At 38.7% G+C, this 15,810-nt stretch overlaps 1 protein-coding gene across 1 annotated transcript in view; it reads left to right on the top strand.

The window, feature by feature from the left end:
* The first annotated feature begins 3,339 nt into the window (after positions 1-3,339).
* zbbx (zinc finger, B-box domain containing) overlaps positions 3,340-15,810 on the top strand; it is a 76,674-nt gene continuing 64,203 nt past the window's right edge. The window contains exons 1-6 of the mRNA XM_062419911.1: positions 3,340-3,404; positions 3,892-4,005; positions 12,751-12,853; positions 14,156-14,207; positions 14,317-14,388; positions 14,657-14,766. Of these exons, the coding sequence (XP_062275895.1) occupies positions 3,340-3,404; positions 3,892-4,005; positions 12,751-12,853; positions 14,156-14,207; positions 14,317-14,388; positions 14,657-14,766 (516 nt within the window). The remainder of the gene's footprint in view (positions 3,405-3,891; positions 4,006-12,750; positions 12,854-14,155; positions 14,208-14,316; positions 14,389-14,656; positions 14,767-15,810) is intronic.

The following is a 15,810-nucleotide window of genomic DNA, read 5'->3' as shown; positions in this document are numbered from 1 at the left end:
ATATAATATACAGTGTGAGGTAGAGAGAGACAGGCAAAGGGAAAGGGAGAGAGAGACAGAAAGAGAGAGAAAGCAGGATTTAGGAATTAGGTAGATGGGTATTCAGTGCTTGCTGAGCCATAATTATCCTGTGGTTTGAATGGAGGACAGCAAAGAAGGATGAGAAAGAAAATGTAGCAATGGTAGGGGCATGGCCTGCAGTAGAGGAGAGCTTTTTCAGTAACGTCAGAAAGTTTCTTTTGTCCTGGAATACAGATGAGCATTGGACGGATGACTGCCTGGCTGCACAGTTATGCGACAGAGAGACAGAAAAAACAAAAACATGCATACATACAACCTCCTCAAGTTTCTTCTGTTAGGCTCCCAAAGCACAAAACAATGTAAAACCACACATGTAAGTGACACATGATGACTTTTACCCAACATGAATGAATAAATATTTACTATTACTGCGAAAATATTTTTATACCTAGTTGTCAAATAGATCAAACCAAAAAAGTATGCTATTGATGCAGTTTCCATGGTTTTTATGGCTTTTAAGAAATTATGAATTGATTCAATCATTAAACGTTTCTCATAAGTAGGTAATTTAGGAAAATAAAAATTGTAAAAGAAGATGTAACACTATACTTAAAATACTATATATAAAAATATATACTTTTTCATCATCAAAGTAGTTTTGGTCTGCTTTTTTTCAATATAATATAATACCACAGAGCTTGGAAATGTTATGACAAGGTCAAGTAGGTTTAATATAAGGTACTACATCGTGTGAATGATACATTGGAAGATTTTGGATATGGATTACAGTAGGGATTTTTGTGGACTAATCAACAAAAAAATCCTAGACATTTTATACCACTGGAAAGACACCCTCTCCATTCTTTTAACATTTTGAACACAACAGACAAAAAACATTATTTTGTAATTTGATTGTTTTCTTTATTTGAAAAATATCAAACTGGTTTACAGTTTGATACAAAACTGTATGAAAAATTAACAATTAAACCATAATTTTGACGACATTAAATTCTTTATTCTTCCTTGATATTAAATACATGTAATACAAATATACATGGTGGAGACACGAAGAGATACAAGCAGTGTTGTAGACACACACACACACACACACACACACACACACACACACACACACACACACACACACACACACACACACACACACACACACACAGTTTCCCTGGCTTTGGTCTCATTCTGGCACTTTTTTTGTTAAGTGTCAAATGGGAAATCATTTTGCATCAGATCTCTAATGATTGCCAACATGAGAGATCTTAACATCATCATCTTGAATGCCTAAAGACAGCTCTAAAGTGTCTTAGAAAAAAATGAAAGGGTTCAAAGCTCTAATCAGAGCAATAAAATTAATCTTGATGCTGCAAGGATTTTAATTAGATGGGAATTCCCGCTGCCCATGATTACTGAAGCAATAGGGGACTTGATGTCTTTGAATCTGATCTGTTTACTCCCTGCGCAATCAAAGGCACGCTACAATACTTCTTTAAAAAAAGTTGAAGGCCTGTTAACAAATTCAGCCTGGGAAGTTCAGTCAGTGAAGCTAAACCGCGCCTCGACTGAACTCTCGCGAGAGACCCTGTGAGAGAGAAAGGCGTCGGTTGCCATAGAAACGAGAGCTCAACACAAACGCTCAGTGTTAAAACACAAAGCGTGTCTTATTTGTTAAACTTGAACTTTTAGTGACAATAACGCTTTACTAAGAAAGGTAAGTGAAGCAAGTTATTTCTCAGCAGTGTGTTGGACGTCAAAATCTGTAACTGGCTTTTGGTTAAATGAGTGTGTCTGTAATCGTTACGAATCTATACAGTTGGCCTTTACTGTTCATATTATGTTTGGTTTGCAGCCAAATGTATTTTTTTAATGTCAGGCAGCTATATATTTAATTAAGCCAACTAACTAGAAATAAAATCACCATACGTTATCACCTAGCCTACTGGGCAACACGTAAAAACAATATGTATTGTGTCCTGCTTTAATCAAATGAGTTAACAGATGTGAACAAGCCCTTAGGAACACAGTGATTCTCAGCTTTAAGCTTGCTAATTGCCAACAAAACTGTGAACGTCCACTGTTGTTGCCAGATGAATCTGAGGGGTTGTGAGATGATTAATGAGAGAGCAGAGGAAAAAAAAAACCAAAGCTCTGATACACAAGTCTGTTTTCAGTTCATTCAGCACCTTTCATACAAGCAAAATGTTACACAAAGTACATTACACAATAAAATAATATGGTTTCATCGTTAACAATGTGTTATATTTTAAAAGCTTGTTATATTGTGCATGATGTCTAATCTTCATCTAAAAAGTAACTAAACTGTCAAAAAAATGTAGTGGTACATAGTACAATATTTCCCTCTGAAATGCAGTGGAGCATAAAGTAGCATCAGATGGAAATACTCAAAGTACAAGTACCTCAAAGTTGTTCTTTAGTACAGTACTTGAATAAATGTACATTTATAAATATCCTTTACTTTTCACTGCTGAAATGTCTGCACAGTTTTACAAGCAACCAATTTGATGTTATATTTGGAAAACACAGGTGTGACTAATAACATTAATCAAGAATGGCTTGCTCATATTTAGTTTAGTGCATGATGGCTTACTGGGACACTTAAATGAAACTCTTAATGTTATTAGTTCCACTTGTTTTTCCTACAGTGAGAAAGTCAAAATATCTGGAAAGGGTCTATTGTGTACATTAGGTATAGCTATCATGCCAGCTGACTTTTCATAATTTTGTGACTTTGGTCAGGTATACTGTATTGTTCCACAACCTGAGGGACAAATGGCTTTATATAAGGTGCCAGTATATAATTGCATGTGAAATATCAGGGTTTTTGTTAAGAGGTTACCTACCTTGTGTAAAAAATTATAGTTTTAAGGAGTAAGTAGTAATCACCTCCAACTAAAGTCACTTTGCTACCAGCTGAGTTGCTAGCAGGTGTGGCTGCCTTGCTATAATAACATATTATATCTGTTTCGTCTTGCTAATTTTCGTAATAGGCTTTCACTGCCTGAAAGAATTATCAGCTATTTGCCAAGCATATACTTGAGTCTGCCAGATACAGTTTAAACACACAGGATTGCTTGTTTTAAGTGCCTCTTTTACATTTGAGAAATTCTTTCCCTGCTATTTTGCTTATTGTACTGCAGCAGCATTCATTTATGGAAGCCTGTGATTTATCCTGCGCTCAGCGTGATATCCAGTTTTATGCCATTAATGGTGTTCTTTTTATTGCAGAGGGGACTCTTTATAAAAAGAACAGCGAAAGACATAAGCAGAGTACCAGAAAGAAGAGACATGAATTTAAACGACTTTGTGGTGCTTCCTAACAACAAGGCCAAATCTGTCAAGCTTAATGCCAGGTAAGTTGAGATAAGATCAATGATGTGATTTAAGGCATTTGGTCAGAGCTCATCAGGGTCATTTGGCTGCCACACTATTTCCATCAGTTTCCATTTAAATGCTGTGCAGATAAAGGCTATTCCACAAAATTGAGTTACTGGTAAGATAAACTTTGTGACCTGGATTGTGATAGTTTTCAGCTCAGCTTTCAGTCTATTGGTTTTTTTCATAATGCCCAATTCAAAATGTATTCCAATCTTCTGCTGTAGTTTCTCATTTGCCAACTGGTAATTGACTAAATTGATATCTGCCTTGGTGGTACCCTGATCTAGTGACTAATTGATTAAAGTATTGATCAGTCACGGCAACAGGGATCTGCTAGTGCAGCAGATGAATTGAACATATTGATAAAAACCTTGCTGTCCAATCTGACGGAGTAGGTAATTTGTATGATTGATTGTCATTGATTGATTGTATAGATGTGAATGTGCATGCATGTTGCCATAGGAACCTGCAAGAACTGCACATGAAGACGGTGACTCTGGACCAGGAGAGCAAAGAGATGGAAGAGAAACTGCAACAGCTTAAAGAGAGCATGAGTAAAGAAAAAGAGGAAAGAGGGTGAGTATCAGTGTTACAGTGAGTGTGGTGGTGCAAGAAGAGAAAGGAGAAGGAGAGTTGGTGAGAGAGGGGGCAGACCGAAGGTGGAAGGTGGTGGAAGAAGGAGACGGGGTGAATGAAAAAGGGAGTGAGGGAGGAGAGAGAAAGAAAGGACAAGGAATAAGTACGTGCAGGTGTAAAAGGAGAGAGGAGATTCATGTTCCTGAATCACATTTCAATTTACTGCACATATAACCTTACTGCTTCCATTGTAGTCTGCACCTCATTGAATTGCATTTCTTTGTTATAACTGTGTTGTGGTGTGATTTGTGTGAGATTTAAGGCAGAAAACCCTGATAGCTACAAGGCTTTTAGGATGGAGTCGTTCATCTGTTACTCTGCCTGACTGTCCTTCACTTTGACCTCAACAACTCAGCAACTACCTGCCTGATTGTCATCAAATTTGGTGCAGGATTATGAAGTATTAGATTAGGCATGTGTAGATATTAAATTGTACCTGTGTCAAGGCCCACAGCAACCAGTGTGATCTTAGAAAAATCAAAAATCATTGACACTGATTGACAATGACAAAACAAAAAGCTGAACTGTTTGCATCTCTGGATTTGCCATTGAAACATTGATTCCTCTACTTTAAGCCATAACACAATAAATGCTCAGGTAGGGCACCAAATTCATGGCTGGAGTAGTCACATAAACCTGACTAAAGAGTTATGACCATTTGTAACAGCCACTCAAGCAAATATATTTATTTTTGCCAGGTGTAGGAAAACAGCAGTGTTATAATGGGACCTAACATGTTGAAAGCCAGGAATTACAGCAGGTAAAGAGATTTATGACCAGTTAAACACATACGGAATAGAGCAGGTGACTAATGGATTCAGTGAGAGAGGTAGGAAAGGTAGGAAAGAGACTGCAGCTGTGGTTAAAGAGAAAGCAACAAAGTATGTAGAGGCAGTGAATAATAGAGATAGGTAGAGGAAGAGACTTAACAAGAGAGGGGGGAGGTCAGTGACTTCTCTACCTATAAAGGTCACAAATAGCTTGCTGTGGAAGGAAAAAAGGAACAGACAGAGAAGTGAGAAATCCACTCATAGATGAAATTGGCTCATGCTCGCATGGCGAACTATTCCAAAGGTCAGCAGAGGCCTACAGAAACTTGACCCTAACAACTTGTATGCATCTTTACTCAGAACTGTTGAAATTTACAATAAAATGAAAAGATATTATTAGAACATAACATTATCATTTCCCAATTTCTTTGTAGTTTGTATCTTTCATTCTCTACTCTACCCAACCATAATCGAAACTGCAAATTCTGACTGTTCCTGTCTGCAATGTATTCTGCTTGACATGCTTTTGGTCAGGCCTTTGTAATTGTCAACATATTTTCAATAAGGCTTAAGTTTGGTCTGCAACAGCGCCATACATTAACTCTCACAACTCTTTAGAGTAATTGCAGGGAAATAAAGAAGACTCACAGATTGTCTGGTGTAACATGTGCAGTGCTGCCCTCCAAATGTTTGTATTTATTTCTATAAATATTTCTCATATATTAATTTGGGATGCTCAGCTATGATAAAATAAACTAGCCAGTGTTAGAAGTAAGTGTTAGAAGTAAGCTGTGCTGTGCCAGAGGCTTGTAAAAATCACACTTCAAAACAGATGAACCGTATGTTATTCCCGTGATACAGTTCAGTGAGCATTCAGAACACAAGCAGCTGCCCTTCAGTTATAAACTGGGTTGTTAGTCATCTAAATAACCCCCCCCCAAAAAACAAAAAACAAAAACAAAACAAGAGCTACTCTTGTGACAAGGAATGAAATGTTAATTTCATAGATTAAGATGTTTCTTTAAAGTTTTCCACCCATGTGCATAAACATTTCAAGCAAACCATAACTGATATTTTTTCTAAAATCCCAAGTTCCTTTCTCACTTGACAACTTATTTCCACTTTTAACAGAGACCTTTTCATATTCACACAAGTACAAACTGACCTTAATGAGATCATACTGCAGGAACACAGTGTGATGATGTTCTTTTTGTGGAAGATTTTTTTTCCTTCTATAAAAGTCAAGCTTGCCTGTAGTGAAACTGCCCAAGTCAGTGTGCAAATTGAACATTTCTGCCAGCATCTCCAACATTTCATCCTATTTTCAAGTTCTCACTTGTGAAAATGATACGAATGATAAGTGTCATCATGAAAAGCGATTGCTTTTTTTAAAAAAATCGTTATGTGACAATCAACAGTGAACAGATAGAAAAAGTAGCCTTTTTTGTGTTAAACATTGTCTGTAAAATAGTTGCAAAATATGTTGGTGATGTATTGGCATCTGGTGTAACTGATTCATTGGAAACAAGCATGGATGAATTATATAGAAAAGCTATAACACTGAAAGCTTGCATCATTACATCCTCTCTCACACACACACACACACACACACACACACACACACACACACACACACACACACACACACACACACACACACACACACACACACACACACACACACACACACACACACACACACACAGAGCAGTACTTCTCCTGTGATTCTGTCTACTAGTGCAGTGCCTGTTCAAAACGTGCTTGTTCGAAATGAGCTTTCTCGAGAACTGCTCATTCAAACAACTTCTGGCTCGATGCTGTGCTTTCCTGGGTCTCAGCAATACACCTGCCAAGTGTGAAGTCAATCAGATGAACGGCAGTTGAGAAAATCGAAGGAAAGACATGCAGTAAACGGACAAATAGAAACTCCTTCCATTTAGTTAGGTGCTTGGTAATAAATAATAATACGTTTGATGGGCCATTTTCAAATATAATTTGACATCATGTGCACAGCGAACAGGCAGATATACATAAAGACACACAAACACATGCTACCACCAAGTGATATTGGTCCATTCCTATTTTTTATGAGTGTCTGTGTGTATAAGATGATTAAATATGTACATGCACATCTTCACATTAATTTACAGTATTAATGAACTGAATAGCTCACACAAAATAGCATTTATTTTCCCTCACCATTTCATTATAGAGTACCTACCTGGCCCATTACTATGACTATTACCCAACAAATTCAGACAGAATGAGGGGCATCCTGGCCTGTGTGAGCAGGAAATTAATTTGCAGAATGAAAACAAACACGGGTTATTAATGTGATTGTTTTATTCTCCGTTCCCAGTTCACCTCATTTCATCTCATTTCATTAATAACTCAAAATGTGTTGCCCTATGTGAAGTTATGGAGAACAGCGTAATAGGGGTGTATATCACGATATATGAGCATATAACTCAGGGACAGCTTTATGGAGATGCAGAGTACATATATTACATACAAACTCCTTTCTACAGATTCCTGGAGAATTATCCTAACCCTTAACTATAACCACTACCACCCTAACCCTAACCTTAAACTAAACTTAGCTTAGTCTTCACCATAAAATTAATTATTTAAGGTACTTGCTTTTTGTCCCCATAAGGGAGGCGATCCCCCACAATGCAGATTTACGTCCCTACAATGTGAGGAATACCAGGTCCAAACATGCACGCACACACGCACACGCACACACACACAGACACACACACATTTAAAACCCAGCCAGCTAATTGCAATATAAGTGATTTAGAGCTGAGCTATGATGAGAAGTAGTTTTGCACGTGATATGTTCCTATTGGTTCAAATTCATAATTCACCATCAACAAGGAAATGAATGCTTTAGATTTTAGGTTAATGTATTTATTGTTTTGGGGAATGCTGTGTGTATGTATGTCATTGTATACGAGTACTATTTTGTTTCTCAGTGGAGGCCCAGCCCTAATTAAGAAGCCATACATCAGTATGGGGAGAGGGCCATCTTGTCTGGGCTGCACGAGCGATAAGCACATAAATGTAGTGTTTCCTGTCACACTGAAATACTGCAACATTTACCGCTTCGCTGGCCCCAAGATACACCAAGGTGTGTGCGCAGCTGCCTGTGTGTGATTTTGATACTCGTCCTCCATAAATAATGGCATTTGTTTTTGTGTGTGTGTTTTGTGTGTGTACTTTTTATGACTTTGCAGAGGTATTACACTTTTTTGGTTCTGTCTGTCTTGTGTTCTTTAATCAGTAAAAAAAGTCTGCTACACAACAGCAATCCTGCTTACACCCTATTTCTTTGAGATATTATAGCATACTCCTTTACTATCTTGAAATATTTTTTATTTGTGTGTGAGCGAGCTTGAAAGAGGTGGAAAGATATAGCGAGTGTTTGTGTACGTGTAAGAAGATAGCATGTGAAGGTAGGAGAAAGACTCAGCTGACTCAAATGGATGTCAGCTCTGAAAATAATGTGGCAGAGAGGTAACTGAAAAAATATAGAGTTATTCTTTTTTCTAAGTTTTCAAAAAGAAAATCAACGTTCTTCATATGGGCCATCATTGATTAGTTATGCCTTGCTGATTTGTTTTCATGTGCAGTGGTTTCACTAATCAGTGTTGACTGTGCAGAACTGTTGTCAAGGAGAACGTCGGGGAAAATTTGAACATCTTTCTTCATCTGTAGTGCTACCTCTGGGCAGAGGGTAAGACGGGACGCTGGGACCGCCAGTCCTTTGTGCCAATTTGAATGGGTCAGAAAATTAGTTGTGTTACCTGGATAACTGCTGTCATACTTTGAGCAGTTTTTCCAAACTCAGGCTGTGTTGTATATTTTCTGTCTCACTAGTTGACATCATTGCAAAGTAGTCGGCATACTCTGAAGAAGAGGATACAGCTAGTTAGAAGAGTTTGTGTGAAATGTTTTGTGAATCTTCACTAAGCTGTAAACACATGAGCTCAGATTGAAGAGGAGCAGTCATGGAATAAATTGGATTATTAGGTACCAAACTAAAACAGATGCACATGTCCTGTCAGAACCCAACACTATTGTTGCTGCAATTCCCTCCTACATTTTGTTTAAAAACTGTGTGTAGCGATGCGGCCGTCTATTTAAATCAATAAATCGGTAAACTCCCAAGTGAAAAAGAGGAAATAGTTTCTCCTCAGTTCTTCTCTGACTGACGTGGGATATAAGGATGTGTGGAGGGTTTTTAATCAGGTACTCTGGTGTATGATGTGCTAGTTATCTGGATTTTCTCTAAGCTTCCACCCTTACTTGTCTATTCTTCTCAGAATACGTGAGTGTATCTTTGACAATCCTTTATTGCAGATCTTCAAGCTGTGATTTATGCTCAAACTGTGCAGTGTACTGTGTATCTGTGTTATGCACCACTCTGTTTTTTCTCTCTCTGCTTGTCTCTCAGATCGCATAGCTCCCGGAGTAGAATTGTTCATTTTTTGTCTTAGAGTTGGGTTGCACTCTCTCTCTCTCTCTCTCTCTCTCTCTCTCTCTCTCTCTCTCTCTCTCTCTCTCTCTCTCTCTCTCTCTCTCTCTCTCTCTCTCTCTCTCTCTCTCTCTCTCTCTCTCTCTCTCTCTCTCTCTCTCTCTCTCTCTCTCTCTCTCTCTCTCACGTATGCACCCAAAGAATAGGCGGACAAATTCAGTTTGCTGAGAGGAGGTGCCGTATACTCACTGAAGACTACACGGGCGATAATAAAGCCAGACAGCCAGCTTGGGGTAAAAGCAGTACATCATTCTCTGTTTTGGCCTCCCCGAGTCGCAGATATAATGTAGCTTTGTCTTAAGGCCTACAAGGCCTACAGACACGAGCACTTGCTTTATATAAAAGTACAGTTGAGGTTCTCTTTATTCTTGCTTTCTTTGCTGTGCTTCTTCTGTCTGTTGGCTCTTTTCTTTTTCTCACCCTTTTCCCAGCCTTCCTTTTTTCTTACTGCGTAGTTGTTTGATTTGCTTCGGCTCTTCCTTGTGCCTGGTTCATTCTGTACTTGCATGTCTGTGTGTTGACCCTTTGACCTGACACTGTTCATTCTGGACTAAAATGTGTTGACCTTTGTGTCTCTAAGAATCTATGACTAAGTCTTTTTCACCTTTGGAAAGTTTCTCTGCTGTCTCAACTCTTTCTGTTTTTAACCTGTCCTCTCATCTCACACTGCGAGGGAGGGAATGGGAGAGATGGCACGATTACTTTGGCATTAGACTTCAAAGTGTGTGTGTGTGTGTGTGTGTGTGTGTGTGTGTGTGTGTGTGTGAGTGTGTGTGTGTGTGTGTGTGTGTGTGTGTATGTGTGTGTGTGTGTGTGTGTGTGCGTGCGTGTGTGTGTGTATGTGTGTGCGCGCGTGTGTGTGTTTGGGGGGTGCAGATGTTGTCAGCTCTTCCTTTGGGGCGAGACAGGTCAGTTAAAGTTGATATAGCCATGTGTGTGTTTGTGTGTATGTCCTTGTGTAAGTCAGGCTTGAGTGTGGCAACAGGTGGTGTTTGCCTTGGGTAACATTGAATAATTTGGCTTTTTTCCCTCCTTCCATGGCAGTATATCTGTATATCATTTGGAAATATTAGCTTGCTCTAAGCCAAACTGAAATCGCACTCCTCACTATGTTTCATCCACTTTGACTTTGAGGAGAAAATGTTTTTTGACTAGGTGTTATTCTGTGTCGCATTTGATGTTTGTTTCCAATATAAAAGTGGTGACTCCAAGGTTGTCATCTGTTATCCAGTCACTGGGCAGCGAAAGGTGCACAGCGACATGTGAATGTAGTGTGTGAAGGTGTTTAACGGGTTTGGTCACACATACACACACAAATGCTGTTATTGTTACTTAAAAGAGTTGGAAAAGAAGTCTGGTTTTGCGGATTAAACTTTGTAGTTTGGAGAGGTCTGGAAATATGTGTGTGTGTGCACATTTGTGTGTTCATAAGACAGATAAACATTGACTCTATGAATGTGTCTGTATCAGTACATCTCTAAAAACAACTTCAAATCATTATTATTTTGAAGTGTTTACTCATGTACGTTCGTCTGTGGATGTAACTGAGTGTGTCTCTGTGTGGATAAGATAATGAGATCTTTGTTACATAACGCAAAGTCCACAGAGATACACAAACAGACAGGCACACTTTATCTCTCCAGGTTGCATGTCCTGAAGGGACACCTTGTCATCCTGCACCGACAGGGGTGTGCCTCAACTGTCTCCCTTAGCGACAGCCCAGTTGCCAAGGTGATGTCGCTGGGGTGATTACCTGACGCCCACCCTCAGTGTCAGCAGAGCACAGCAATGGTGTCACGGGTGTTGGCAACTCTTGCCATCACATTTACACACACACACACACACACACACACACACACACACACACACACACACACACACACACACACACACACACACACACACACACACACACACACACACACACACACACACACACACACACACACACAGAGACACTCTCTCTTACACACACACACACACAAATAGAGTCTGACTTGTTGTGCCTTGACTGGCTGCCAGTCCAATCCAAAATAAACTTCTTTCAAAGACAGCCAGACATCACAATAGCATAAATAGCATAAATAATTCAACAACAGGAGCATGAATAACTAACGTCTAAGTGAACATCTTTTCATTTCTTCACTTATTATCATATTTGTTGTATCTGTCTTGTTCTATTTTAGCTTATTTTTTATTTTATTTTCTCTTAACTCTTTGATAGCTATTTTTAATTGTATTTAAATATCCTTTCATTATGTATTGCTTTTGTACTGTCATAATGATTTTCCTGTTTTATGTAAAGTACTGTGACTTGCCATGTTCTTGAAATGTGCTATACAAGTAATCTTGTCTTGCCTTGCCTTCACTTTGTGCAACTGACAGGAGCGTCCTGCATGTGTGTGTTATGTGTGAGATTCACTTAACCTCCATTGTCTGGGATAAGATGAGAAAATGTGAAATTTTATGCTCATATGACACTGCATAATTTATATAGGCAAATCCAAATTCTTTTCTGTATTTAAGGCGTGTGGCAAAGTGCTTTCCCTTGTTCCAAGTCATCTTAACAACACAAGGTCCACGTTGTGATACATTAAACACTCTTCTCTATTTAATGGAACAAATTGATTTTCTGCATATCTTTCTTTCTTTTTTTAAAACAGATTTAGTCTGATGGAATTAGGATGTAGTTGGTGCAGTTACACCTTTTCCATGCTGAAAATCATCTTTTTTATCTTGACATTAGTTCCTTTTCCTTTCCTTCCGAAGCCTGGCACTGTTATTAAAAAGCATCAGTCTCTTTGGTTACTTCAGTGGATTAAAATGCATTAATGAGTTTTGTCTGCTGACTTCACTTTCAGCCCAACGGAAATACAGGAATAGGAAGGTGTTTGCATTGCAGCTTTTGCAAAGTCTAGTACAGCTTGAAAAAACAATTTTGTTCTGGTTTGTGCAGTTAATGTGGAGCTCTACTCACTATGCTTTATTGGTATATACTGTATGGTACCAAAGCCCTAAAGCGTAATATGAAATTATCCTAGAAAATTGGACACAAAAAACCCTCTCTTTGTGTTTTGATGTGTCTGTCTGTGCTGGTATTGCATTTTATTGTTAATGAAGGATCTTGGCTGTTATTTTTGAAGCTCTCATACCCAAATATTATAATGTAAATATAGGGACTTTAACATTTTGGGGATATGGAAAACATATCTTATTGCAAAAAACCATACATAATCACTGTTCTTCACATTTTGTAGAAATGGCGTAGTTATGGTAGATGATCTTTGCCTATCAAATTCAAATAGGATGTATTTCATGATTGTTTATTTACAGTTGCCAAACAAAGACTCTCTCCCTGTCTCTCTGTCTATGTAGACACTCAGGAGCATTTAGATGGAAGTCTGGACAATGTGGTTCATTAAACATCAATTCTCTGACAAATGGCACCAAGAAGAACAAGGAGAACACAGTCCAAAAGGTACAAAAGAAATGTATCTATATCTATATAGATACTATATGTTTATGGTAAATAGACTGCATTTATATAGCACTTTTCTAGTTCACCGACAACTCAAAGAGCTTTACAATACACACATTCACCCATTTATACACTGATACTCATATTCATCAGGAGCGGTAGGCTATAGCTCCCTACAATGCTCACTCACCCATTCACATACACTCACACAATTGCGAGCAACTTGGGGTTCAGTATCTTGCTCGTGGACACTTTGACGTGTGAAATGGAGGATTCAGGGATTGAACCACTGACCTCCTAATTAGTGGACTACCTGCTCTACATTCTGAGCCACATCTACCCCACAGTCGCCCTTTGTGTGGTGTTAATTTGTTTATCTATATGAGTATGTTTGTGTCATTCTGTTGAACTTGGTGCAGACACTAAATGGTGCATTCAAAAAATGTAATTAATGTAAAGTAATTATATATCACATATCTGTTTACATGATAATTACCACGGGAACCTAACCTACAATACTTGAACTCTGATACCCTCAACAATTACCTTTACTATAGATGATTTTCTTTCGAGATTTTCTCTTAATTCCTGTTTCTTTGCGTGCTGTGGATGCATTGTGTGCCTGTGTACAATTTCCATCCTGTCAGGATGGAAATTGTACTACCACTCCTTCAGTGAACTGTGAATAACAGACTTGAGATCGCACTTTGCACACTGTCTCTTGATGTGAGAAATGAGTGCCCTGGATCCCCTAACGTCTTTGAATCTGCACTAGAAAAAAGTAACTTCATTAATAAACTTTGCTACTGCCTGAGAGTAAAAATGAACAAGTGATTGAATTTGCAGCATCTCAATTCAGCAAAGGCCAGCACCTGTTATTAAATGTCCCCTTGTAAAAGCTGTTGGCAGAATGGTTATCAATAAAGGCTCATTCTCATTGAGAGGCCGATAACAGTAGTGTAGACTGTTGTAATTTGATACATAATCTAAATACAAACATGAAAACATCAAACTTCTATATTCTAAATTTAATGGGAGACATTCAAAGAGATGTTGAGCTGATGTTTTAGTCAGTTTGAACGTACTAAAGAGCAATCAAGAACAAATTACATAAACTAATTTCATGACACTGACACAGAACGTACATCAAAGAACCTCCGGTAGCAGGTTTTTAGTTCTTCATGTGTTTGTTTGCTTATGAAAATGATGTGATGTAAAAGATACTGTAATACTGTATATACACAAAGATGGTTACGTACACACTGTCTATCCAAACATTAAAAAATCCTGTCTCCTCAACAGCTGTCAGCAGGCAAGGTGAAGATCCGACTGCTTAAGGATGAACCGTTGGCAGGTGAGTACAGTGACTTAAGCTGTGCATTACCTGTATCAGGTAGACTTTACACGGATGTTTACTAGAAAATCTTTGAACCTTTGAATTCTGCTCTCCACATGGAGGTTAGCATTCAAGATCAGCTACAGAGCTGCACCCTGGGAACTGGTAGAGGTTCGGTGTCTTGCTCATGGCTACTCCAGTAAGATACACAGGGATCTGACTGTAGAGTTATCTTGTTAAAGTCTGATCTTTCTAGCCAGCCAGCCTTGGCAGAATTATTCATGTTTTGATCACGCCCGAGGCAGAAATTTTGTAAGATATGCTGTATTGTATTTTTGATTGTGCCTCTGTTTTTGTTTCTTTATTGTTGGACTTGCAAGTAGTTACATACATTTCATTTAAATGTCAATAATATTAAATCAAATCCTCTTGCCAAGTGTTCATGACAGTGTACTTGCTCTTTTTAGTCCCACCTCAGCCACCGGCTCTGCCCCCTGCCATTAGTCATCGGACAACAAGAAAAAACAGGCTGAGGGGAACAATATGTGGACAGTGTGAAGTCAAGACTGCCGGAGTAGTATGTGCACAAACACACACACACACACATAGACAAACAGAAAATACATTGTATGAGTGAAAATCTTGTAACTCCATTGTTTCCTGATAACACAGTAAAACAGTCAAAGAAGACACACTGACAATTGACCAGCACCTCCCCACTGGGGCCATGCTTCTTTGAAGGTCTCTGCCTGTTTTAAGCAATCAATGTCACGAATTGAAACAACATTATCCGCCATCTCTTAATGGGCTGATATCAGTTACAATGATTTTGGTTTATGTGTGAATTGATACTTTACACTGATACACTCACATACATGCACAATGACAAGTGGTTCAAATAACTTGACCTTTTCTCATAGCTAGAATGCTGAATTACTTTCGGTCTCTCTTTCCTTTTCCCCATTATTTTCTACATGTTCATCCATCTCAGTCTGTCTGTTCATTTCTTTCTTCTGCTACCCTCACCTCTTCTGCCCTCTGTCTCTTTCGATATTTTGTTCTTTCTCTTCCTCCTGCATCAGCTGTTATCTCCCTATGTCATCTAGGTGCCCGCTATCTCCCATCCCGTCTTTATCCTTGCTTTATGTGTTTACTTGCCTTTCTGTCTCACACATTAACACATTTTCTCCTCTTTCTCCCTTTCCCCCTTTTCCCCTCTGCCATATCCTTGCCCGTGTGTCTCTTTCTTTCTCCGCACCCTCCATCATGTTTAACTTCCTTTTTTTTCTCCTTTCTTTGCCTCTATCTTGCTGTGCCTCTGCTGTCCGATCTGTTGGTCTATCTGTGTGTTTGTGTTTGCACTGATAACAGTTTAGCTGGATCCATTTATCGATACTTGAGACCTCTGAGGGCAGCATTGTTTATTCTTTCTCATTCTTTACCAACTACTGCTCAGGAGGAGGGACCCTGTCCTGCAACTGTATGTGTGAACAGAAGAAGAGAGATTGAAATGAAAAACCATCCTGTGTGTGTGTGTGTGTGTGTGTGTGTGTGTGTCTACATATATATGATAGACGGTGGCAAACAAAGCTGAGTAATACATTCTTGATGTCCAGTTGCT

Source organism: Scomber scombrus, chromosome 5, assembly GCF_963691925.1.
Source record: "Scomber scombrus chromosome 5, fScoSco1.1, whole genome shotgun sequence".
Lineage (NCBI taxonomy): Eukaryota > Metazoa > Chordata > Actinopteri > Scombriformes > Scombridae > Scomber > Scomber scombrus.
The sequence above is the reverse complement of the archived record's forward strand: the minus strand, read 5'-3'. Positions and strand labels throughout refer to the sequence as shown.